This window comes from Populus nigra, chromosome 18 (genome assembly GCF_951802175.1).
Source record: "Populus nigra chromosome 18, ddPopNigr1.1, whole genome shotgun sequence".
Lineage (NCBI taxonomy): Eukaryota > Viridiplantae > Streptophyta > Magnoliopsida > Malpighiales > Salicaceae > Populus > Populus nigra.
Genome location: NC_084869.1, coordinates 3,075,583 through 3,103,328, shown reverse-complemented (window position 1 = coordinate 3,103,328; position 27,746 = coordinate 3,075,583). Strand labels below are relative to the sequence as shown.

The 27,746-nt window shown below is 31.4% G+C and overlaps 2 protein-coding genes across 2 annotated transcripts; one reads left to right on the top strand and one right to left on the bottom strand.

Annotated features, from left to right (window-relative positions):
• On the top strand, nucleotides 1-2,880 carry LOC133677802 (transmembrane 9 superfamily member 2-like). The gene is made up of 7 exons (XM_062099925.1): nucleotides 1-322; nucleotides 402-442; nucleotides 516-1,086; nucleotides 1,207-1,344; nucleotides 1,419-1,575; nucleotides 1,683-2,167; nucleotides 2,492-2,880. The coding sequence occupies exons 1-7, from the start codon at nucleotides 168-170 to the stop codon at nucleotides 2,709-2,711; spliced, it is 1,767 nt and encodes a 588-aa protein (XP_061955909.1). The 5' UTR covers nucleotides 1-167; the 3' UTR covers nucleotides 2,712-2,880.
• Nucleotides 2,881-9,457: 6,577 nt separating this feature from the next.
• LOC133678433 (purple acid phosphatase 17-like) lies at nucleotides 9,458-11,787 on the bottom strand. The gene is made up of 7 exons (XM_062100726.1): nucleotides 11,078-11,787; nucleotides 10,756-10,912; nucleotides 10,559-10,666; nucleotides 10,291-10,418; nucleotides 10,008-10,136; nucleotides 9,843-9,910; nucleotides 9,458-9,761 (listed from the first exon to the last, which is right to left on the bottom strand). The coding sequence occupies exons 1-7, from the start codon at nucleotides 11,276-11,278 to the stop codon at nucleotides 9,548-9,550; spliced, it is 1,005 nt and encodes a 334-aa protein (XP_061956710.1). The 5' UTR covers nucleotides 11,279-11,787; the 3' UTR covers nucleotides 9,458-9,547.
• Between the last annotated feature and the right edge of the window lie 15,959 nt (nucleotides 11,788-27,746).

The window sequence follows — 27,746 nt, the reverse complement described above, 5'->3', positions numbered from 1 at the left end:
ATGCTTAATCCTCAAGTGGGGGTCTGACAAGATAATGCTTGAATGTTCCGCGGCCATCACTTTCTCTCTTTCTTTCCGCTTCCTTCAAGTCAACGCTATACATCTACACTAGCAACAGTTGCGTTTGTCTGGGTTGAACGGAAAACTAGCATTTGTTCAACAACATAATGGCGGAGAAGATATTACCGGTGACTTTATTCGTCTCCGTTTTGTTAGTTTTGAGTGTGGACCAGGCTAGTTCAGATGAATCAGATCATCGGTACAGACAAGGAGACCAGGTTCCCTTCTATATTAACAAAGTCGGACCCTTTCACAATCCTAGGTAAAACTAGTGAATTCTTGTTCAATTGCTTTCTTTTTCTTGTTTTCATAGCTAATACTTTTTTAAAAAAAATTTCCAGCGAAACCTACCGTTATTTTGATCTTCCGTATTGCTTGCCAGGTTAGAGTCCCTCCCTCCAATGACACTCTTTTTTATTTTTTTATTTTTTTATCTGATTTGGTTTTGTTTGTAGATAATGCGACGGAGAAAAGGCTGTCTCTAGGTGAAGTACTGAATGGCGATCGTTTGGTAAGTGGGCCTTTCCCTATTGAATTTCTACGCGAAAGAAATTCTGTACCTGTTTGCAAGAAGAAGTTATCAAAGGAAGATGTTGCCAAGTTTCGAGCTGTTGTTCATGAGGACTATTATTATCAAATGTATTTTGATGACTTGCCCATCTGGGCGTTCTTGGGGATGGTTGAATTTGATAAGAGGCAACAAAGATACTACCTGTTCAATCATATCCATTTAAATATTTATTACAATAAGGATCGTGTGATTGAGATTACGTCTTACACGCATAGGAATGCGGTGGTGGAACTTACTGAGGATAAAGAGGTAGATGTGGAGTTTCTGTCTACAGTGGAGTGGAAGGAAACAGATGTCCCTTTTGAGAAGAGGATGGCTAAGTACTCTCAGTCATCTTCGTTGCCCCATCATTTAGATATCCATCGGAATTCCGTTATAAATTCATGCATGGCAGTTCTTCTTCTTGCTGGATTTCTTGCCGCAATCTTGCGAATCCTTAACAATGACTCTGTCAAGTAAGAATTGTGTTTTTGGTTGATTATATCCATTTCAGTAAGTGTGTTCAGTCTTCCAATGTCCTAGAGTGTGTATGTATGGCTTTTCTTTGTTCAATGGTACTTTCTGTTTTGATTTAGATATGCTAATGACGAGGAATTAGCCGCAGATCAGGAAGAGACTGGTTGGAAATGCATTCACGGAGATGTATTTAGGTATCCCAAGCACAAGTCTCTGTTTGCAGCCTGCCTCGGTTCCGGAACCCAGATATTGACTCTGTAAGTGATTTGTTCGTCCCTTACTGTTATTATTGCTTCTGAAAAAATTGACATGCTTTCTTTGTGCCTTGCAGCACGGTCTTCATTTTTATTTTGGCACTCGTAGGAGTGTTTTATCCATACAACCGGGGGGCTTTACTCACCGCACTGGTTGTCTTATATGCTCTCACATCAGGAATTGCAGGATACACAGCAACCTCATTTTACTGTCAGCTTGGAGGAACAAATTGGGTATATGCTCATGGACTTTCTTTGCAGGGATGGGTTTGGTGAAAGAAATAATTTTTCTAACTCTACTACTTGAGGTTGTATGTTAATTTTGTCTTTATTTGTGGCAGGTTAGAAATCTATTGTTGACAGGATGTCTCTTCTGTGGACCTCTCCTACTCACATTTTGCTTCCTGAATGCTGTTGCAGTTGCTTATACTGCCACTGCAGCTCTTCCTCTTGGCACGATTGTTGTGATAGCTCTTATATGGACACTTGTATCATCTCCTTTGCTCGTTTTAGGTGGAATTATTGGGAAGAATAGAAAGGCTGAGTTCCAAGCTCCTTGTCGCACCGCCGAATGTCCCAGAGAGATTCCACCAATGCGATGGTATCGGCAAACAATTCCTCAAATGGCAATTGCGGGATTTCTGCCATTCATTCTTATACAGACCGAACTTTACTACATCTTTGCTAGTGTGTGGGGTCACAGGATTTATACCTTTTACAGCTTCTTGTTCATCATCTTTATTACTCTTCTGATAGTCACTGCTTTAATTACGGCCACATTGACCCATTTACAACTTGCTGCTGAGGACCACAGATGGTGGTGGAGGTATGCATTTAGCTGTAATTTATCCAACGTCTAAGCAATTTCCTGATCCATAGCTTCGTTTCATATTGCATATAAATTCATATCTAAATGCTGCAGATTACTTCATATCTTGGAGATTGTGGGCTTGGGTTTTAATACCAAAAAAAAAAAAAGTTGGAGTTTCTAAGCTTTGGGTATTAAAACCAAATGGAAGAGCAGACATTTGTTATAGAATAATGTTTTTACCAATTCTTCGTTGGTCCACCTTGAATGGACGTTGACTGCAGTTTTCTGCCTGATATCCGAGAGTCAGAGGATTGATATATTTGGTTTATTTGGTGACAGGTCTTTTCTCTGTGGCGGATCAACGGGCTTATTTATATATGCCTACTGCTTTTGTTACTACTACACACGCACAGATATGTCTGGTTTCATGCAAACCTCCTTCATATTTGGGTACATGGCTTGCATCTCTTTTGGCTGCTTCCTTATGCTGGGCACTGTAGGTTATCTTGCAGCTTTGCGTTTTGTCCGGCATGTATATGGTTCAATCAAGTGTGAGTAGCCTGTGAGCCCTCGTCGGAGCAACTCCAACCCAGGTGCTCAAATGGAGGGCCAAAAATAAAATGAAAAAGCAATATTTTGACTTTTCTTTACTTGTTTTTCATCCTACAAGGAGAAAGCTAAACAAAATGTTATTTTAGCACCTCTCTTATAAAAATGCTATTACTACACATCTTGCAAAAAATGCCAAGACACATTCATTGCCATAGTTATTTTTTTTCCAATAGTTTTTTCCTTTGATTTTGTTTTAAATTCTATGTTTTTTTAATTTGTTTTTAACGAGATTATCCTGATCTTATGATTTATATCATGGATTTATTGAGTTTACTGAGATTGACTCGGGTTTTTTTTTTTTATTTTTTTAATTGATTTTTTTTAATTTCATCATTTAATATTAGATTGATTAAAATTTTTTTGAGTTATTTTTAAATCCTCTAAGTTAATCAGGTTATATTGGATTGTTAAAATAGTTATATATAAAATATATTAAAATACAATTGATTTTTCTAGAAAATAATTTTTTATCATTGGAGTGTATATTTATATTATTCAAAAAGTTAATTTGACTTTTCTAAATAGCATCTCTCTCAAAGATCATTATGTATTTTTCTCTCTTTTCTTATCATTGGAGTGTATATTTATATTATTCAAAAAGTTAATTTGACTTTTCTAAATAGCATCTCTCTCAAAGATCATTATGTATTTTTCTCTCTTTTCTCTCTTCACTGGCACTGTATTGAGATGTTTTCTACTAATTATTATCTAGTGCTAGTGCATATTACGAGGATGTTTTTTAAAGTATTTTTTATTTGAAAATATATTAAAATAATTTTTTATTTGTTAAAATTTATTTTTGATATTAGTACATTAAAACAAATATAAAAATATAAAAAAATCATTGAAAAAAAAATTTAAATTTTAATAATAAAAATTTGGTACTTACCAAATAGGTACTTAATACCTTGCTTCCAAAGACTTGTGTCATTTAATAATCTAGATGGTTTTTGGGAGAGTTTGTAATACTTCGTGAACACCACTTCAAAATAATTTTTTTACTCTCAAGCAAAGTGATTTAACCTACCAACACAGGTTGTTTGAATAAATCGTTTTAATTTTTTAAAAATAAATTCAAGCTAATTTTTAATTGAATAACTTGAATTTAACTTCATTAACTTTTATTTAATTTTATTTGCAACTTAACCTAGGTCAGGTTTTGATATGTTAGACCAAACTACTAGGTTTAATCTTTTTATCTATTGTCTTGTTTTTGTGCTGAATATGTTGTCTCTGAATTTACTTTGTTTGTGCTCAAGATGTTGCTCTCAATCCAATATCTGATGTCTTTCTAAAACCAAAAGCATTACAGTCTTGAAATTGAATTATAGATAATTTAATATAATTTTTATGTTTATAATAAAATATTAAATTATATAATTGAGTTCAATTACAATATTTTAAGTACCTGTAAAATTGAATTGAATTAACATTCTTAATCTAATATAGTTTTTATATTTATAATAAAATATTGAATTATATTATTGAATTAAATTACAATATTTTAAATACCTATAAAATTGAAATTGAATTGAATGAGTAATCTTAACTATTTTATCTTTAATTCATATTTTTCCATAAATAATTAGTGAGAAGCATGTTACAAGAGCGAAATGAGTTGAGCATATACAAACAAGTATCAGATATTAGAATCTTGTTACCGGAAAGTGTGAGCTGTTCAAACACCGAGCAAGCTGCTGAAACAGGGGCGTTATACAGCACTGGAATTCCGGTGGCCGGGTTGCTTCCAAAACCTCCTCCGGCTCATCTAGGAACATGGCCTAGTGACAGGCCAGTACTTTAACAATCCCTGTATTACAGTATCAGAAAGCTTGCAGTCTTTCTCCACAAACTGCGTAAGCAACAGGATAATTGTTGGTGGTACATTGCTAAGCATATTGGCTTGTACAGAGGAATCATAGCACGAACAAGAACATATAACGTTCTTCTTTCAATGGCAGTGCAAACCCACTAATGATACTGCCTAGAATTTCTAAAACCGATCGAAATTGTTATTGATAGCTTTCCTGATGCATAGCTGAACTAAGGAGAGGAGAAAGGAATAAGGAATCGGTATTGAGAGGTTGCAAGGTTTCTGAGAGAAAAGAAAGAGGATTGTTTTTTAAATAATATTTTTATTTATTTGGAATTGTTATTTGTTTTTATCTATTTTTTTATAATTTAAATTTCATTAAAAATTCTAGTGAATATCTTAAAAAAAATTCCAGACATAAGAATTGATTTGACCATTGAAATTAAATTCAATTTAAGAGTTTTAAATAGCATGTTAAGGTTTCTCTTTTTCTAAAAATAAATAAATAAACCACACTAGGTCATATATATTGGAAAACATTTATGAGTCATTTAAATTTAAATTTAAGAAATTCATTTCTAATTATTTGTATTGGGGTAACTACAAAATAGTCCCCAACCTATTTGGTGTTTCATAGGCCAGTCCCTAACCATAAGCTTTTTTGCTTGACATGGCATGACTTAGCTGAACTTGGTTTAACATGTACTAGACTGTGCCTGCATTACCGCTGCGGGTACACACTATTTTTCCAATAAAATATTTATGTACGACAAGTTTTTTTTTCCAAATAAATCTAATTATTCAGGTTATTTAAATTTTATAAAAAAAAGAAAAGCAACAATAGCAAATGATATATAATTCTTCACAATAATATGGGAAAAAAACTTTATCCAAGAGCAAAAACATTTCTATGTAGGATTGCATATATTAAAAATATTGTAAAAAAATAATTTAAATCTATATAAAATATTTTAAAAAATTATAGACGAGTTGCACCAATCTCATAAAAAACATTAAACACACTCAATATAAATAAAAAAATAATCGCTATTTCTAAAAGGCTAAATAAACAAAAAAAATCACGAAGAAGTGGTATTAGTCAAAACATAAATGCAAAAAAATATTTTTTAAAATACATATAAAAAATTAGTAATTAAAGAATAATAATAAATAATAATAATAATGAGGTCAGATGTTGTAGGTCTGGTAAGCCAGACCTAGTGTCTGGTCTGTAAAGAAAGGGCTCGCACATGGGGCTTTATTTTTTTTTCTAAAGCGTTGTCTACCCCATTCTTTACTAAAAAAAAATAGAAACATGTTGTCTATAGCTTGTCCATAATCCAAAAAAAAAATAATAAAGCTCTTGTTTTTTCAACACAAAAACTTATTTTCAATCAATTTATACTCAAAATACCCAGTAAACACCTTTGAAATCTTGTTTAACCAATCCATAGTCTAAAAAAATGTAAAAAACTATACTAAAACCCAAAATCAACCCAAAATCTAAAATTCGTTAGAGTTTAGATATACTTTTAGGTGTTTTCAAGATAAGAAAACACTTAGTCTTCACTCCCCTAATTATATAGAACCATTTGATACAAAATTGATCGTTTTAGTGGCTAGAATCATCATTAACGGCAACTTTCTCTTTCTAAGCCTGAATCCGACGATTCTCTCTCTCTCATCCACTAAAAAAGGACTTAAAAAAATAAAGTATGGTACCAAAATGTAATATTTATAAATTATATGGATCAGTTATATAATAGATTAAAAGGATAAGAGACTAAAATAAACTTTTCAAACAAATTATAGAGCCATTATCTGTGTTATCTTTAATGTAAGCTCTTTTTTTTTTTTTAAATTTAGCCCTCACAAAAAAAAACATGCAATTGAGCTTTAATTTGATTAAAAAAAATAAATAAATTGAAGAGCCAAATTTATATATTTTTTAAAAATTACTATTATAATTTATAGTAAATAATAAAAGGTGAATAGTAAAAAAAGCAACACCTTTTATAAATTACGAGATGACATGCCCGCGCGCTGCCGCGGGCTTATAAAACAAATGCACTTGATAGTGTTATAATTGTGAACCAGCGCTAGATAAGTAATAGAAATTAAAGGTATGATGGAGCAAATATTTTATGACAAAAAAAAATTGTGTTGGTGATAAAAAACTTAGAGACTGAATAAAATGATTTATAGCAATTTATAGTGTTTTGTAAGGAAAGATACAGTGCTTTCGCCACATGATTTAGCTTTTCAGTTAATAATAATAATAAAAATTACAAAGCTAAATTCTCTACCAACTTAATATTTTAAAAAAAACAACAAAGATAATTTTGGAAGAAAAAAAACCCATGAGAAAAAACGTTGTAGCAATTGACAATATTTTATGAGGAAAACTATAGCACTTTTCCCAATAAAATAAAATAAAAAACCATTTAGAGAAATATTGTAGCAATCCATAATGTTTTGTGAAAAAAACTACAACGCTTTTCTCATATGATTTAACTTTATTGTAATTATAATTCTTAACTAACTCAATATTCAAAAAAAAAATCGACAAAGATAATTTTGAAAAAAATCATAAAAAAATCACATGGGAAAACACTGCAACAATTCACAGTGTTTTAAAGAGCTCAATATTAAAAAAAAATCGACAGAGATAATTTTAGAAAAAAAATAACAAAACAAACACTAAAAAAAGGAAAAAAAATCATGTTGGAAACACTGTAGCAATTCACAATGTTTTGTGATGAAAGTTACAGTGCTTCCCCACATGATTTAGCCTTATTTGTAATGACTTATAATTGTAATTCACAAACAACTCAATATTAAAAAAATAAAATTGAAAAGGATAATTTTAAAAAATTATAACAAAAAAAAACCATGCGGAGAGACACTGCAGCAATCCACAATGTTTTATGAGCAAAGCTGCAATGCTTTCCTCACATGATTAAGTTTTATTACAAAGTTAAATTCTAACCAACTCAATATTAAAAAAAATAAAATCGATGAAGATAGTTTTGGAAAAAAATATCACAAAAAAAGAAAACACAAAAGAAACTGAAAAAAACCATGTGAGGAAAAACTGTATCAATCCATAGTGTTTTGTAAGGAAAAACTTGTATTTACTTGTAATTGCAATTCTTAACCAGCTTAATATTTAAAAAATAAAATTGACAAAGATAATTTTAGGGAAAAATATAACAAAAACAGAAAAAACCATGTGGGAAAAAACTTTGTAGCAATCAACAGTAATTTTCGAGGAAAGTTACAGTGCTTTCCTCACATATTGTAACTATAATTTTTAACTAGCTCAATATTAAAAAATAAAATAAAAAAGATAATTTCAGAGAAAATCATAAAAAAAACCATGCGGAGAAACATTGTAGCAATCAACAATGTTTTAAAGAAAAAAATTTACAAAACTAAATTCTCAATCAGCTCAATATTAAAAAAAAATCGACAAATATAATTTTAAAAAATAAAAAAATAAAATAGAAAAACTATATGGAAAAACATCGCAGCAATCCACAGTATTTTAAATAAAAAAATTACAAAACAAAAATTTTAACCAGGTCAATATTTAAAAAGTAAAATAAATAAAAATAATTTTGAATAAAAAAGAAAGAATAAATGAAAAAAAAGAAAAAATAGGAAAGTTGAAAAAAAAGTAATTTTAAAAAAAAAACAAAAAAAATAAAATTAAAAAAAAATAAAAAATATTACTATAAATTATTGTTATAATTCACAGTAATTTAGGTGTGAAATTCCTCTGTACCAGTATGATATAATGTTAATTAGTAACCCCTTCGTACAACCCCACTTCAAATTCCACAGGAAATCCCCGTTGAAATATCTAAGTATAAGTAACTCATAAAGTTTTTGGTAAAATCCAGGCACCAATAGTACAATTATCTCAATAATAAATTAACAATAATTGATTCCAACGTCTTCAAAATTTCTCAAGTAAAGCTAGGGTCTGCTCCGTATTAACAAACCGGTTGAATTATATTATACTCTATTTAATTGCTTCTTAACAGATTCATACAAAGAGGAATAAGAATTGTTTCGCTGTTGATTGATTTGGGTTTCTCCCAACAAAACTAAGAACATACACATAGAAGCGGGTCCTCCATATGAGGCGCATTGAAGTGAAATGGTGACGGAAACCAGCCATGATATCCTCAGAAGTAGAGCTTTCCAGTTGGCAAAGATGGGAAAAAACAAAATGTTATTGAGCCTACAAACTGAATCCATGCATTCTCAGGATAAAGATTCATTCGGGGCAAAAGACTAACACTGAATAGTATTGAAGGACCAAATCCATCTAGGGTCATCATCATATCCACTTTCCAGGAAATTTCTTATCCTGTCTTGTTCAAAGTAAAAGACATGAAGTTTGTCCGTCTTCATAGATGGACAAGAAATTCGAGGAACGAAGATGGATTGAAGGTGATGCTGTAAGGTTGTTGGCTTGTTGCCTGGACCTAATTTGACATATAATCCATAATGGAATGTTACTGTAAGTTCATCACTATTGAGTACAGAACTTGCCAATCTCACCTTTTCATGGTAGCGGGAGAACTCAGCTAGAGCCTACCGTTAGACAGAGTCAATTGCATATATTGTTCAGGTTATTGGATTTGTTCATCTGTTAAAGCTCTGATTTACCAAATTTTATGGGTGAATTATTCTTGTAAAACCCATTTTTCCTTTCTCTCTGTTTTTTTTTGTTTAATAAAAGATTCGTAGGTGTGTGGCAAGCAAGGGAATCCCATCAAGATTGATAGAAGCTTGACCACTTTCATCATGTTTTATGACACCGGCACCTTTTTTTTTTCTTTTTTGATGCGACACTGACTGGATCACCATTAAAATAGTGCCCATTGACAAAGAATGAGCACGAGAATGATATTAAGGAAATATAACTATAACAATGACGATCCTCTAGCTCTAGATCCTTATATTGATGAGTAAAGCAACTTTGTTGTAGTCCATCTATGCAAAACATTGCCAGAAACATCATAAAATGCAATCTCTGCTGCATCCTGAGTCAACTGCACAGACATGAAACCTTGACCATCATAGAAGAATTTTAGCCCACCTGTCTTCTGTTTTTTAATGTCACCCCTCCATGCCTTAGACCCAGCTCCACTAGTTAGAAATTGTATTGGGCTGTAAAAAAATTGTCGAACATTAGTAACATTTTCGTAAACTCTTTCCAGTTTCCACTACCACACATAGCTTAAGGTGTACCTCTCTGCGTCACCGATGTGTTCAAGGCAATGGTCATGTCCATTCATGTAAAAATCCACTTTGTTGGCCTGAATTTAGTGAAAACAGCAAAGGATCAGCTCCAATCTGGTGTCGAGAACCATTTATCAGGAAAAAAAGGAACTGAATTCGAGTGATTGTGTTTACCTTCAGGATTGGAAGAAGCTTGCTTACAAGTTCCTTGGTGTCCCCGTGATGTCCAATGCTTCTAATTGAGTGATGACCCACGACAATTTTCCACTTTGCACTTGATTCGCTCAACGCCAACTTTAGATCCTGCTCCAAAAAAAGGGTACAGTCCACCAGATAAATTATCCACAGATTATTTACACAGTTGATCATAGGCTTCTAATTGAGTGGCTATTAATGTTACACATGCTGTAAACTTGATGCATTATTTTGAAAGTGAAACAATAATGAACATAAACACCTTTATCAGGTTTGCGATGTAAGCTCTAGGAGAACCAATGCCTCTCCAGTCATAAGTATGGCCCTCGGCATCAGTGAAGTAAGATTTGACAAAAGGGGTGGTGTCCACAAAGAAAATTTCAGCCAATTCTACAGAAAACAACATGATTTAATTAGTTATTGGATGAATACATCCTATACAATTGGAAGCAAAGCGTCAACAAAATAGCTAGTGTAGTCTATATATGACATGAAGGAAAGGGAACACGTAAAAAGTAGAAGCTACACACCAGCATCGACAATGAAAGATCTCAAACAAAGCCACCTGCTATCTATTTTCCTGAGGTGAAGGCTTAACTGTGCTTCCGCATTCCCTCTATAATCATGGTTTCCCAACACTGCAAAAAAAAAAAAAAGTTAAAGAATTCTAATCCAGTATGATCAATATTGAAACAAAATCATTAGTTGTGCCAGTTTTTGTACTCACCACTATACCACTGCTTTTGCAGGCTCTTTGCGGTGTAGATTTGGGTAAACGATTCGTCAAATGCTTTGTCTTGTTCACCAGTTAATCCGTCATCATAGAAATTATCGCCTGTTGATACTACAAAATCTATGTCCAGCTTCTCTCCAATCCTTCCCATCTGTATCCATGCAAATCATGGGCAGTAATTAATTGAAGGAAAGTTCTTCAAAAGATGGAAATGCCAGTTACATGTTCATGACTTTTCTCCAACTCCCTTCATACACGCGCGCACACATACAAAAACATGGTGTAAATTAAAGAAGAGCAAGGAAGTTGGTAGAACCTGAAGAGCAACTTCAGACTGGTTGAAAGCACCCTTTCTGCCCCAGTCTCCAAGCACCAGAAAGGAAAGTGTCCCGTCAGTTTTTGCAGGTTGTTCAAACCTTCGAAGCTCTGCATGTGTCGGGACCAAACACAAACCAAAACTACTAATCATCAAAACTAGGCATAGAGCCATGTTTTCGTTGTTAAGACCTGCTGCCATGTCTCTCTAGCTAGAGCTGAACCGAGAAAAAAACTCAGATAGAGGTGAAATGGATACACAGAACAGAATCTTGTTGGGAATAATTCTTTGTACCAAATAGTAACTTGCAAACTTCTCTCAGCTGCAGGGAGTCCAGTCCAGGTCCTATCATTTTTAGTCTACGAGGCTCTATTTTATAGACAAAGATAGCTGGTTGATTAATTGTAGCGTATGAAAATAATAGACATGAAAAGTTGAGTGTGGTGATGAAACTATTACATTTCAATAATTCATCAATGCGTAGGCCATGTTAGGTAAGGTATGGAAATTTCTACATCAAAACTCCCAAAATTACCCAATTCGGATTACCCACAGAAAAAAAAATCCAATAGCTCATGACAATGGTGGAACTGTGCCACAAAAAAAATGGAATTATGGAAGCTGCTGTAACTTGTGACATCACTTAAAATTTATTTTGTAAATTAATTTCAGTATCATCAAGTTGATCTTTTCTGTTTTCTTCATTGCTTTAATAACTTCGAAGCTTCAGTTAGGCAGGCAAAAAACTGAAATTTTAGAGGTTTCTGTACAAGAAGCAGCAAAATGTAACAGAGACAAACGGTGGGCAGTTTCCGTTTGCTACTTGAGTAGGAGAGAGAGTGAGAAAACATGACAGAAGCAGAAACAAAGGGATATGCGAATATGCTGCTGAATCAATGTCCGAATAAAGTATGAATCCCAATAGAATATTCGGTGGTTAGATTATCTCAAAACATTCAAATATCAACGAGTACTGTACATGAGCATTAAATTATGAATCTTAACATATCTACTACTTAGCGGCACGCGCTATGTGCCAGTTTATCTAAACATAAAAAAAAATTGTACACCATAATTTTTTTTTTAATACAAAGATAATATTTGATGCATATTTTTAATAAAGAAAATTAAAGATCATATATACCTATAAAAATTAAAATTAATTGTTTATGCTAGATAAAACTTACTCGTGAATATGCAGGTTAAAATATCTTATCTTTGTGAAGTTTAGGGTTATTTTAACTTAAAATACCATTTTAACATAAAACACCTTTAAAACATCAATAAACTAAACTCAAAACATCCTTAAATCGATCCAAAAACACCAAATTAAACTGGAAAAAGGATTTTCTTTCTCAATTTTGATTTTTTTTCCTAGCAAGATAAAAAGAGAAACAACTCAATAGAAAATATATTTTAATTTTATCAAAATTAGTTTTTCTTTCTGTGTATAATCATGTGATTTACCATCCACAAATTAACTTTACAAAAAGATTAATGCTAATAGAATGCAATAAAGAAATAATTAAAATTGTTAAGATAATGTTATCACATACCCACGCAACAAATTTTGGGAGAAATGGCACAATGGTTATGTCTATCTTCATCTGGCTTTCTTACTGAGGGTGTTGTGCCTTCATGTAGAAAAAAAGCATGTTACTATCATGTATATCTATCACAAGCATCCATTAATTTTTAAAAACAAGAAAATCTTCAAACATGTATCAAGGAGGTCTGGGAAGGGGATGTTTCACATTCATTAGAGAACATTCTAGAGATTCTCCTAATGTGATCATCGACTTTATTCGAAGAATCAAATCACTGCAATTTTGAGCTTCTTCTATACAAATTTTGATATGTAATGCTAGATCAAGTTCAGCATAAGAAGCAAGATACAACTTATTTAATATAAAACTGTATGACAAAAAGTTTACATTTCAAAAGGTAAAAAAAACATATAAAAGAAAGGAAGAGGGGAAGAACCCCAACATTCATAGTCACATGCAACTATAATATTGGAAGGTAAGCAAAGATTCAACAAAATGAATATAGTCATACATAAAATTTGAAACAAGTTGTGAAAGGAATAATAGTCTAAATGCATTGTGCATCATCAACAATTAAAAACCATAAGAGAACAAATATGCTTCTGGCTGATCATTAATCTTATCCACAATTCGTTCATGACCTTCAAAGGATGTTTCATCTTTTGAGCAACTATTTATTGGAGGTCCACAAATCCATCCAATAAAAAGAAATAGCTAGTAAAAAAATCAGTAAAACCTCTTGAAAGATGTAAATTGAAGAAAAAAGACACGAAATGATTTGACAATCTTACCTTGTAAGGAGTTGGCAAATCTAAAATGAAAAACGATTAGAAAAACTGAAAAATATCACAAATGATTCAGCAATTTGTAAAAGAAAAAGAAAACGCTGCTTAAAAAGAGCCAAAAGGAAAGAGTTCAGTGAAAGAGCACACAGTAGCAGTAAAAGAGCATAAAAATGTGTGGACAACCCTTCCCGAACAAAGCTTAAGATTTGCAATTCAATTTGTTTGAATAAAAAAGCTGAAGAAGAAAAGGTAACACAGTAAACATAACAGGGAATGAGATATTTTTAAGTTCTTTTCAAGGAATTGACAAGTTGATAAAGAATCCTTGTTAGAAATCACCACTGCTATTCAAAATAACAATTTAAATAAAAATTATGATTTAAAATCATGATTTTAATGCAATCGCTATTATCAATAAAGGTTCTTTAATAACCGTGATTTAGAATAGTAGTTTCATAACAAAACTACAATTCAAAATCAATTTTAGGTTGCATTTATAAATACCCTCTTTTTTTCTCAATGATCGTCGCTCCTGAGAGAAGAAAAACCCTATAAACCAAAAAAACCCAAGAGAAAACAGCCTCAAATCGCCCAAAACACCGTCCAATCCTCCATCAAAACACCAGAATCATCTTCCCCTTGTGGCTTCTAAAATTTTATTGTTGCAAACCATCGACTCTACCTTCTATGTATAGCCTCCCCGCCGCCACAACCAATGGAACTACCACCTATACATCACAAAATCAAGATAAAACATTAACATTGTCTGTTAGTTTGATAGGTTTAATTATTGAATTGATAAATTTTATGTTTTGATTTAATTATGTATTTGTCTTGTGTTTGATAATTAGGTAATTTTAGGTTTTGAATGTTGCAATTATTTGTTTTAATACAATTGATGAGATTTATGAAATCAATTATGCTTGCATAAGAGAAATTAGAGTTTAAATTGATTATTGGGTTAGTTTTGATACCTAATTATATTTTTTGAATTGATATAAATTAGATTTTAATTGATGCAATTAGACTAAAGTTTGTATTGAATTTTTGTAAATGTTTTTGTAATTATAGATTTTGTTCAATTGAGATCATTTTCTTTTTATTTAATATTCAATTGCTGTAATTTATTTTTCAATTGTAAATTTTTTTCAATTGATTAATAGTAAAAATTATCATAATTGAACTTTTGAAATTAATTATTGCTATTATTATTGTCTATGTAATAACTATTGCCCCCTTTATATTTTTTGAATTTGTTGAGATGCATTGCTCGTAACGTGTAATGCGATAATTTAGCTTTAATCAACACATCTCATCTGACTTAGATACGAATAGTCAGTTGCATTCTATTAGTTGTTCGAGTAAATATGTTAATTATAATTGGATGGTCCACCATCTCCTACATGTATCGATGTGGGATGCATGGAGAAATTTTATTTTAAAAGAGTTGCATCCTGTAATTTTTGAGGAGGAATACATGAGCTGAAACTTGAGTATAAAACATCAAATTGTTACACCTAAACCAGCGCATGTTCCTCCACATGAGGAGATGGAGTATGAGCCACATGCACATTAGATTCAAAAAGTTTTAAGTCATTGTTACTTTTTATAGGCTTTGATGAAAAAAAATTATATTTTATTTATGGATTAATAACTTCTATTTACTTTATATTAGATTGGAAAGTTGTTACATAATGGTTGACGTGTTGTGGCTAATCTTCGTGATCTCGAAAATGATAATAGACTTGCCCGTTATTATGCAACTTCTCAGTTCAAGACATGTCGTACTACACTTGACCTGTTATGAGAGATATTAAGTCGAAAGGATGTTGTCTCGGAGGATGAGACCATACAGACAGGTAGAAGTCATGCTATTGATGAAGCTAGACCGGTCCATCCACTCGTTGTCGCAAATGTTATTACTCATTTTTGACCCCATAAAAATCAAGAAAAACAAAGAAAGAAAATAAAATACAAAAATACAAAAGGATATACATGAAGAAAACCTAGAAGATTGCTCAAGTTGGTGATGAATGACCAAAATGACAAGTAAAAAATTTCAAGGATCCAAATGTAAAAGATTAGCAAAATTGACAACACAATTCTGATTGACAAAAGACCTATTCGGTGAAAATATTTTTATTTATGGTAAAGAAGTAGAAAATTTGGATAAGTAATGGCTCAGTGAGGATTTTAAAAGGTTTAATTAATTTTATAGAGGACTTAATTGCAAGAAAAATCAATTTTGTAGAGTCAATTTGGGTGTTAATTGAAAGAAATTAAAGTTAAAGGGATTGAAATTGAACCTTGGAAAGTTTAATTGGTCAAATAAGTGGCTTAATTGTAAAAAATTCAAAAATTGATAGTCAATTAGCGGTTTGATTGAAAAAATTCATAACCAAAGATCAAATCATAAAAGGCATAAGACTTCAAGGGTTGAAATTGACTAAATCAGGGTTCAAATTGAAAAAAAAATTAAAAGTTTGATGGTTAATTAAGGGTCTGTATGCACAAATCAAAAACCAAAGACCAATATAAAAATGATGCTAAATTTTAGGGATGATGATTGAGTTTGACAAGGGTGAAATTGTATGAAATTAAGAGTTTGAGTGGCAATTACAGATGCAATTAAAGTCAATTAGAAGAATAAAGACTAAAATAAAATCTTTCAGATCCCAAATTAAGTACTCTAATTTCTAGATATTTAACCCAGGTAACATATTGTTCGCCCACTGCTCATCTATTTCCTTGGCAATTTTGAATAATCGGGCTGTCACTTTTTAAAAGCTCATTGTGGAGTTTTAGACTTCCAAATGGTCCAAGATTTTTTACGAATGGAAGAATGGCATCCCCTCTACAACCTATTTTCCATGAAAATGGATCTTTACGTCCCAATTCTTCCATAAAACTCGACAACATCTTATCTCTGATCAACCATTATTGCATTTTCAGATTTTAGGCTGATCGAGTTAGCACTTTTAAAAGAATGGATATAGAGCTACAAACCTTTAAATGGAGCAAGGATAGATAAAAAAAAAGGTTTGCATCTCCTTTACTAAGTTTAGATGGTGTTTGTTAATGTTTACATCGGAGTTTCTCTAGTAAAGCCTTGAAAGTGGTTAACTCAATCATCTTTGATTGAGATGTCTATTTATGCAAAATCACCTAATATTTTCATGTGTTCACACTTAAAAACTCCTAGAGGGTTCTTATCAAGGGCCATAAATCTTTCATCCAAGATTAGATTACGAGAAATGCATGTCATTGTCTCTAAGAAAAAGAAAACAACCGAGGCAAAACCACCATCCCTAAAAACCATTGAAGGACAAAGGTTCCAACTGTTAATATTTGTCTAGAGCTCTCTTATTTTGATCAAAGGACTAAGTTTTGAACAATCTTTGGGGGAATTCACCAAAAAAACCTAGAAAAACCCTATAAGTACGCTTAGAAATAAAAAGAAAAGAAAAAAGAAGAACATGAGGATATAATTTGTTAAAAAACCTTAATGTGAAGGTTTAGAGACCTAACATAAAAGGTCTAGCAAGTTTTGGAAAGAATAGAAAGTGAAAGGGAAAAAAGTAATGAAAAGAGAAGGGAAGTAGCTTAAGCTTGGAAAAGATATAACCATGTGAAAACTCAAGGATAGAGTCCATATTGCCTACCAATTCATGCTTTCTTAATGTTTAAACCTTTTTTGATGTTGTTTAAGCTCATCTTGTATTTTTGGATTGATTTTGGTGCTGAAATAATTTGATATTTTTTTAGCAAGAGTCTATTTTGTTTTTGTTTTTGTTTTTGTTTTTGTTTTTGTTTTAAGCGTGTTTTAGATTGCTTAAGCTTTTGTTATGATAGTTTGTTCTACTTTTGATCAATAATGTGTTGGTGAGGCATGCATTAAAGGCATGATTTTTGGTTTTGATGCTTATTATATTCTGTGTTTTTAGCCTAATATATAGCATGTTAATGTTGTATTTGGATTGGTGTTTGAATCTGTTTTATTATAATAAAATAGTAAGTTGATTTTGTTTGGGAGTTAAAGATTTTGGAAGCATGTTGATTAATTTGATGTTTTTTAGTATAAGTTCATGGTTCATACAGATATGTTTTGGCATAAAGATGTTAAAAATATCAAGTTTTGAATTCAAATAGCATGGATATGTTTGTTGTTTTTCTTTGGTAATTTTAAACTTTGGAATTTCATGCATGTTATTGATGATTTGATGTTATTTCTTATTTTTTTTTTAAATTAACTATGATTGGTATTGGTGATGTGGTTTGTGAGGATTAAAAGTAGTGTGTTTAGAGGTCTAGAAGGCCAAATTTGGGTTTTGACATTAGTTCTTCAATTTTTGGAAATTTTCTAGATTTTGGGTTCATGTTCTTCGCATGAACTTTGCCTTAAGCTCTTGTTTTTTGAGTTGTTTTGGGTTAATTCTTGGCACAAACATGTTAGTTTGTCACCTTTAGTAAACAATCTAAGGTTAAAACACACTAATAACATGTATTCATGCATTTAGATTCTAATGTTCTTTTAACTGTCCTAACATATTTTGATCAAATTGTATCTTTTGAGTGTTAATCGGAGAACATAATTGTTTGATTCTTGATCTATACATGATTACAAACAAAATTTTACCTTTTATTGGTTGATATCTAGTCTGGTTTGATGTTTACATTGCTAGGTTTGAGCTAGAATGTTCTTTATTGTTTTTCGTGTTCTTCATTTTCCTTAGTGTTTCATCCATTATCATTAGAAAGTTTTACGTTTTTTGTGTTTTTTTTTAGTTTTGATTTGTTTTGGTTTAAATTTTTGTTCTAGTTTAGTTTCAGCCAAAACCTTAGTTTTTTTTTGTTCAATTCATGGTTGAACAACTGCTTTTGGGTCAAACTGGTTGCTTCAAAACCTGGTCAAATATTTAAGGATTTGTTTGGTTTGCCACTGTTTTGATAAAATGAATTTTGGCTTAAAGATGTATTTGACAAACATGTCCTTAGACCTGTTTTGACAGTTTGTTTTGAACAAAAATATGGTTTTGCTAAACATTACCTTAAGAGAAAAATAAAATAAAATAAATGATTTTTTCTTGCTAAATATGGCTCGATCCTTATAAAAATTTCATTTTTATTTATAAAAAAGAGAGAAATTTTTACATGGTTTTAGAAAAATACCTGTGTTGATTTTCCTTTGCATCTTTTGGAATTTACGCCAAGTTTGTAAAATTCCTTAAGGATATGATCAATATTTCAATAACTCTAAAATTTTAATTCATGAAAATTAATGGTCAACATCCTAATATAAATGTTGGACCTATAAATAAGCTAATTTTTAAATACTAGGGGTTGACTAGAAAGTTTTCATAATTATTTAGATATTCATCGATTTTAATTGGAAGTATTTTTCACCACAATATGCAAGTTGTGGAGAAACCTTTTACCTTCTAGGATATGGGAACCTTATCAGGGTACCTATATGAACCCTTTCCATAAGAATTTATTTAGGCATATGAGCCTATAATAAATTTAAAATGTTAGATTTATTCATGAGAGTAAATTTTTATTCTGAGCCATAAACAGATCATTAATTAGGAACCCATCAAAACCTTTAAATCATATCTAGACCACACAATGCAGGTTACTTCATGTAAGGTGTGCTAGAGTTGCTAATACATTTCCTGGTCACAAATAGTCTCATACCCTTGAAATGTTTTATAAGACTAGGTGACGATTCCTCGATCTCGACGTCTCATTAAGCCACGCACTAACATGCGACAGTAGCAGACATAGATAAGTTCAGATATATTATTATGTTGTGTTATTTTTATAGTTAGGGGTTATTTTAGTATTACTACTTTTATAATATTGTTTTTGCTAATTGTCATATTGATTTTAAAGTTATCTTAAATATTATGTATTTTTTTACTTAGTTTATATAAGCATCATTTAATATTGTTAGTTAACAAATGAACATGTTGGTTAAAATTTCAAATCATCCATTAACAGCTTAAAAATACACATAAATAAAAATAATGCTTTAAAAGAGCACACATCAATTTGGGATTATAATTAATAAATAAAAATAATGTTAAAATAGCTTCTGTTTCAATTATGGGTTTGAAGTTTGGTAATTTATGATTTTGTTTAACCTTTAATTGTAGTAGTTTAGATCTTATTTTATGTAAAATTTTGGGATGAATTGTATTGTTTGATATAACCACTATTGACAATAATTTGTTAATAAAATTAAGTTTTTCAATAGTAGTTCAATTATGGGTTTGAAGTTTGGTAATTTATGATTTTGTTTAACCTTTAATTGTAGTAGTTTAGATCTTATTTTATGTAAAATTTTGGGATGAATTGTATTGTTTGATATAACCACTATTGACAATAATTTGTTAATAAAATTAAGTTTTTCAATAGTAGTTCAATTATGGGTTTGAAGTTTGGTAATTTATGATTTTGTTTAACCTTTAATTGTAGTAGTTTAGATCTTATTTTATGTAAAATTTTGGGATGAATTGTATTGTTTGATATAACCACTATTGACAATAATTTGTTAATAAAATTAAGTTTTTCAATAGTAGTTGTGTTAAAACATCCTGTTTACTGAAAATTTTTCTCTTGTATGTTATTTTAAAACAACTTTTATCAAACTAGTTTTTTTGATTAAAAAAAAAAATCAACAGAGCTGCCCATAAACCTAGCTAAGTCAAAATCATACTAACCCATCAACATGCCTCACCAAGTCTCTATATTTCCCACATAAGAAAAGGCAGGACAGTACATCGCTAGCAAACATGGCAGCTTCAACGTGCATTAAATGCCCTATCAGTTTAAAAAGCTTAGACCCACCCGTACTCCCTTAAACCTTCCCCAGCTTGAGCAACCTCTTAAGGTGCTGTCAAACGCAAGCTACACCCTTGATTCCTGCAAAAGAAAGTTTTCCAGCTGAGCATCCATTTACAGAGGAGAAAGCCAGAGACCCTGCCTAGCCCAGCCCAGCCAAGCCAGAGAAAAAAAAAATCCTGACAGAAGAGAGCCATCCGACCGAGCAAGTCCTGAGAGCCATAAAAGAAGCACCGTTGTAGTGAACAAGAATTTTGACTCAAATCCAAAGCAAGTCCAGGGAGCCCCAAGAGAAAATAAAAACAAACAAAACTTGCAATGAGTTGCCCAGGAAGCACTGCCGTAGTGAACAGGAGTTTTGTCTCTATGTCTACAGTGTATTTTTAAGACCATTTAGTTTATTTTTAATAATGTTGTGCGTATTATATATAGCTGTGCAAATAATAGTTATGCTGTTGTGTGCCTCTAGTCACAAGCTAGGTTATCAAATTTAAACAGCCCAGGTGATGAAAGCCCACAATTGAACTCGGCTATGAAAAGCCCTAGAAATTCTAAAAAACCCACATGTTTTTGTTGATTTTTATCTTTAAAAAACCAATTTGAAACTGGTCTGAACTAATTTCCAGTTAAATTTATTTCTGAAACCAAATAAAAAAAATATTCACCTCGAAATACATGTTCCACACACATGGATGGACCCCCAAAACTTCATTACATCAATACCCAAAATTTACTTGTATTTTTTTGTTCAACAGCATTCACTTGATAATATAAAGCGTGCTACTATATATTAATTATGTCTCAATTTTGTTCTATATCCTATTCCTTGAGCAAGTTTTGTTTTATGCAGCACTTGAGTGGGGGATGGACTTGTTCCTCTGCATTTTCGAGTTTAATTTTTTCTGTGTATGTTTATTATTCTTACAGTATTTTACCTGCTTATTAGATTTGTATAGTATTTAGTGAGTTAGAGATTAGTTATGATATACGTATTTTATATATATATATATATATATATATATAAGTTTTGTTTAATGCACCATGATAGTTGGACCAGCTGGGTAGTGTTTAACATGGTGCTAATAATTGTTTTATAAATTATTATTTTTGAAAAAAGCAGGCATGATTACATAAAGAAATATATTTTTAATGTCACGTGAAAAAACAAGGATGGAGGGCTTCTATTGATGGGTCTTTTCATCGGGACGTTGAATGAATTTTGGCTTCTACAAATCAGTGATGCATGTGGGCCAACGTCAGAATTGAATGATTAGTTGTAAATTAATAAAAATTAAAAAGCCATGAAACTATTATTATTTTTTAATTGCTACAGAAGAGAAAAGGAAAAGTTTGCTAATGTGGTTCAATATTGGGTCAAGCACAGACCATGGAAGCCCGGCCCGGCCCAATTTTCCTCAACATGTTTTCAGAGATGTATTCGCTTCCCACTTTGATGCTCATTTCTATAAATTGTGTTTGGCAATTCGTTTTGGATAAACTCGTTTGCTGCTTGTCGTTCTTGTTACACACACACACACACACTATATATATATATATATATATATATATATATATATAAAAGCAGTAGACTGTTGTTGCTCAAAAATTGGACAAGGCAAAAGGTCATATATAATTGGTGATGAGCAACTCGAGAGAAGATCGCATGACGACCGTATGTTTCACTATAATTCATGGAAATCCCCTTTTGCATGGAAATCTATAAATTCCACGATCACCCCTATTTGCCTTTTCCAACACTAGAATTGATAGAAGGTGAAATATCAATTCTAATTTTCACAATTAAATGAACGGTTAAAATAAAAGGTTTTACAATATTAATTAACTAGTTATATGACTTCTACTTCGTCATGGATCAAATGCATTTAATTAAAAGAATTGATAACTATTTGTGCCAATAAATACAAAAAAAAAAAATATTAACGCATTTATTCGACTCACTTTGTTGTGGGTCGAATAATTTTTTTCTAAAAAAAAAATGAATGCGCAGGTGTTATCAACATGTTTTTTGTTTTTTTGAGTAAAAGACACAACTGTAAATCAAAATATCAATGCTTATATATAATAAAAAAAATCTTAATCGTAAATCAAAAAGTCCTTACTTGCATTTAATAATTAAATTGAGAACCATATGTGTCAATAAAAATAGTATTAAAATGTCTATTCGACTCGCCTCGTTGTGGGTCAAATATTTTTTTAACGCAAAAGAATAAATGTGTAGGTGTTATTAACATGTTTTATTACATCGAGTAAAAAATATAACTATAAATAAAAAAGTCAATACTTATATATAATAAGATAAAGTGAAGATTATATATATTAATAAAGACGTGCAAGACCTCAAATTAATTTTTAATGTGGTAGAAAAATGAAATAATATTGCAATTGTTATAATGAAACACCATTTTCTTTTAGTTTTGTATAATAATTTTTTGAAAAAAAAAAGTATAAAGAAAAAAACACAAAAGAATAAAGATAAAAACAAAAAGAATGATACAAATAGGTCAAGCATATAATGATAAATATTTCAAGTATAAAAAAATAAAAAATAATATTTATTTTTCCAAAAAAAATTTAAAGAGAAAAACCCAAATAAAATTGCAAAAAAATAAAGATAAGAACAACAAATGATGATAAATAGATAATGTGTAAAGTTACAAATATGTCATGTTTTTTTTTAAAAAAACTAAGCAACTTAAAAAAAAATATTACATATTTTTCACCGCTACATCAACCTCCGAATGGTGGAGCAATTTATAATTATATAATTTCAACAGTGATTTACTATTTTCTTTTAGCATATGATAATGGGTGGGTTATATATATATATATATATATATATATATATATATATATATTCACATCTTGCTCGGATATAAGGAGAGAATATTGATAGACTAAAAACTAAACTAATAGTTATCTCGATAAAGCCAGGAGAATGATTCTTATATAGTGTAGATGGGGCAGCAAATTTACAAGTGTTCTGACAGCCAAAGTAAGTTACAATCCTCCTTTTGACCATAATTCGCAATGAATGTGGAGTCTGTGTAGTTCAAGTCAGATTCAGACATTCAGTATTCTGGTTGAGCAAACAAATACAAGAGAGAAGACTCTCTCATAGAGTGTTGTAGTCTAGGTCTCTCCTTGATGTTCAAGCCATGCAAGGCAATGTCACAATCCGTGTGACATTGAAAGCTCGGTCGCCACCAGTTTAACCCTCGTGTCCTTCCCTTGAATCCTGACTACCTACGCAGGGCGGTGGTGTTTTCTGTTTTGTTAGCCTCGGTTCCCGAGGTGAAAAGGAACCAAGAAAGTCAAAAAGAAACTCCTCAAATCCCAGATAAAGACAAAGCATTCCAAACCCACCATTTTTCACCCTAAAGCTCGACATATGCCTATTCCATAGACTTTACTTGCTATTATTTCTTTCTTTTTTATGTCAAAAAGTTTAATGAGATTGCTCGATATTATCATAATATTAATCTACAGTCAATCGTATAAAGCTTCTCTCCCTCTCCCTCTCTCTCTCTCTCTCTCTCTCCTCCTCCACCTTCACTTCAATCATGAAGCACTCGATTGCAAAATCATTTCTCACTCGTCTATTTGTATCCTGAGTGCCCGTACCTTCTTGGGACTCGCCATCCTGTTCTCTTTCTATGTTCAGCCTATTAATAGATTCATTCAGAGCATTTAGTTTGGATAGGAAAGGATGCACGCGCAGCAATTAAGACTTCATCCATAAGTTCTTAATTACTTGTAGGAAAACGAGATGCTTTGTCCCTTTTCTATTCCGGGTTGCATTTGAATGGAATTTTATCAATGGGTGGTGGTGTGTTAAGAAAATCCCACATCTTAAGTTTGTGCTTAATTTTGAGTGTTGATCAAGTAATAAAACATTTAACGATAGTTATCCCAAAAAAAAATGATAATATTCTAATGGGAATTTAATTAAAGTACCACGAATAAGATATGTCGATCATGTTAATCTTGTTCTTACAAGGATTATTGAATTGTTAAGTGTTATATATTTAAGATATTTATAAATCCCAGAATTGTAGATTGAATTCTGTCAATTTATGAATTTTTTTAAAAAATCTTTCCCCTCTTTTGGGATGATAGTTTTGCCTCTTGGAAATATTCTCTACATCAATATATACCTCAATAAATACACGGGGGGCTAGATATATATATTGCTAGTCGCAAAAGGTTGTAGTAGCCAGCCAGCCAGCATGTCCACCTTGTAAATATTGCAGCATGAGCACCCTTTTTTATCGTATCCTCTACATAGTCAAGCTGATGTTGATAGTCGGTAATGCTCTTCTGTGTGCATGGGAAGAAAGATATATTAGCTGTATGGCAACCTTGACAAGAGAGGCAGAGAGATCAGTGATCTTGACTACCACAGGTCATGAATCCCATACTGTTATGTACTTCAAGATGCTGCTGCTTAGAACCACCAAAATTATGAGGACAAGGACGTTTTCTAGCCCAGGCTTACAAGCCCAGTTGGAAATTTAAGAAGCCAACTCAGACGAACAGTGAAGTTGATGTTTGTGCAGATAATAAATTAATCAGTTAAAAAGAGAACGATTTCGTGACTTTTTCTTCCTTTCATTTCATGAGACTATTGAATGTCGGCCGCGACTGTTACTGTATGTTCATCACATGCTCGCTAGTTCCCATGGTCGACGACTCACGCGTCCTAAGATTACAATCCAATTAATGAAATTGTGAAATTGAATTGTAACTTCTTATGACTTAATGATGGAGTAGTGTTTGGGGAATTTGAGTTGTAATTAAACTACAGGGAACGTGTAAGAAATATTTTACGGATTAGACTGATAAATTTAAACTCAAAAAAAAAAAAAAAAAATTGGATGCTTTAGATGAATTTTTTAACAAAAAAAAAATATAAATTTTAATTCTAATCCTAATTAATCTAGTTTTTTACCGTGTTATTTTTAAACTTTATATATAAAGGTGCATTCAAAGAATTGATTTAAGAAAAAATATTCAATTTAAAGTCTTAATTACTTTCCAGTCAGAATATTTTTTTTGAGAAATATATAATATTTTTTAAGTTCCATAAATAGATCACTTATAAAAATGTTAGTAAATTACATTATTTGGGATCTACCCGTTCTGGATTCAAATTGAAATGGTGACTTAAAAAAACTATAGAGAAATCTCCATGATGGCTAAAAAAACTATATTGTTTCAAACTTTTTCATATAATTGTATTAAAATAAAAACATTGATCAAACAAAATACAGGGCTAATTGACAAAATCATTTATCAATTAAAAACATTGAATTAGCCAAAAAAAAAATGAAGAAAAAAAAGAAGCAGAGGAGAGAATATTGTGGACTGACGGGATGATGGCACCTTTGATGATGTTAATTAGGTGTCATCAAAGACAGGATTCTAGGAGAGAAAGACAAGACAAAGTGTGGAATGAGGACTTAATGAGCACTTGACCAATTATATAGCTTTAGGTTACTTCCCCGGAATATAAGAAACGAAGATAATGAAGATAAAGAAAAACAAAAAGATAGAAAATAAGATTGTGATAAAAGTTTGTTTGATAGTAATGTAGTAGATAAAATTATCACCTTTTTATTTTGTTTAGTTAGGATGGATAGGATATTATATCCTTATATATTTAAAAAATAATAATTCAATATTTTATTGTTTTTATTTTAATTTATATCGAGCATTGAAATTAATAATATTATAATAATCTTAATTAATATAAAACCAGTATTGACTTGACGAGTTGATTTAAGGTCTGAACTAGTTCGAGTTTAAGAAAAAATTAAGGAAGGATTGACTCGACATGACCCAGTCAAAAACTCAGGGTCAACTTGAGACAAAACATGGGTCAAGAACTTGTTGAATTTTTTTGAAAAAAAATAAAAAATTTTAGGTCCGCTAAGTTGATCCTCCCAACCCATGATCTAAATCTTGCCTCGAGTTGACTCCCGAGTCAGGTTTTAAGACTAAAATATTTTATCCATACATTGACTCGTGTTAACTCGTGTTGACCCTCCCAACTTGTGACATGGACCTTACCCGATTGGCCCCTAAATCAAGTTTTAAAGTTATAATAATAATAATTTTTATTTTTATATTGATTTGGTTCAATCCGGGTTAACTTTCCTGATCCATAATGGCGGCTTGTTTTGAATATATATATATATAAAAAGCTAAATAAGTGATGACTGTATTAATTAAATTGAAGAATCACCTTCAACGAATTGAATCATTGAACCAAAGCATTCAAATGGTTCCTTTCTCATTTCATTTATGATAATTATGGATTCTAGTCTTGTTTTTTTGTGTATACCTCTTTTGATCTTTACGGTAGCAATTAAAAGCCCCAACTTATTATATGGCCAATCTGATTTTATTAACATGAACAATTAAAACTAAAAAAAAAAGATTTTGTAGACATATTACAAACCCACTTTAAATTTTATATATAGAGCAAAAGATGGCAAAAATGTACTCATAAGAAAATAATATTAGATATACCAACCATTCCGTTCCAAACAAAACTGAATTGACAGGTTGCTTAATCTTGGTTTTCTTTTTTAAATTGCCCAATCATATTTTGGAAAGCTTCTTTATTTATTCGTGCTTGCTTAGCTATTCTAGCTACAAGGTTTGAACTCGATATTACCAAAAAGAAAAGTGGGCATTTCCTCCTCCCAAGTCCCAAGTATATACCGAAGAGAAGACTTGTGCAATATAATATTATTAACCTACACTTCTACTACCATTAAATGCACTGAAGAAAATAGAGCGCACCCTCTCTTGATACAAGAGAAGATTTACGTGCCGATATATATATATATATATATATATATATATATATATATTCTTTGAATTAGATTTAGACTAGGGCTTGTGAAATTCATTCAGGTAAAAGAGTCAATTGGGCTCATGTGGGGATGACATAATAGGATAGACAAAGTTGTTGTTGGAGGATTAGAAGGGAATATTTGGGAGAATGAAAAGGAATAAGAAACTTACAAAGGTTCTTGTGGAGTTGAGGATTTTAGGGTTTACGATTATCACCATATGAAAGCAAACAAACAAGCCTTTAAGGTTCATAACTCTCAAGTCTCCACACTCGTTCAGGTCAATGGGTCCATCATGCTTATCAATATAATCTTGACATCACACCAAAAGTCCAAAACCCATTAAATTCATCTACAGGGAACACTATCTCTACCCACGGATTTATGGTTCTTTTCACCATTGCCAAACTTAGCATAGACGTGTCACAAGCTTAGCCTAATATCTTTGCCCGATGTAAATTAGCAGGTGGTACCGGGCAGAGCTCCATGTGACTATTCTAATGGGGCCATGGCACCCAAAACTTTGAGAATCCTTCATTTTAGTCCTTATACTTGAGGCTTTTGTCATTCTATATACGTATTTGGCCCTCCAAAATATATTTTGTTTCTCTGA

Bases quoted from the DNA above. Each gene is read 5' to 3' on its own strand.
- LOC133677802 (XM_062099925.1), top strand. From the start codon at position 168: ATGGCGGAGAAGATATTACCGGTGACTTTATTCGTCTCCGTTTTGTTA. The intron at 443-515 runs GTTAGAGTCCCT...TTTTGTTTGTAG, and splicing joins TCTTCCGTATTGCTTGCCAG to ATAATGCGACGGAGAAAAGG. The intron at 1,087-1,206 runs GTAAGAATTGTG...GTTTTGATTTAG, and splicing joins CTTAACAATGACTCTGTCAA to ATATGCTAATGACGAGGAAT.
- LOC133678433 (XM_062100726.1), bottom strand. From the start codon at position 11,278: ATGGCAGCAGGTCTTAACAACGAAAACATGGCTCTATGCCTAGTTTTG. The intron at 10,137-10,290 runs GTGTTTATGTTC...TTTTTGGAGCAG, and splicing joins ACATCGCAAACCTGATAAAG to GATCTAAAGTTGGCGTTGAG. The intron at 9,911-10,007 runs GTAAACACAATC...CACTAAATTCAG, and splicing joins AGCTTCTTCCAATCCTGAAG to GCCAACAAAGTGGATTTTTA.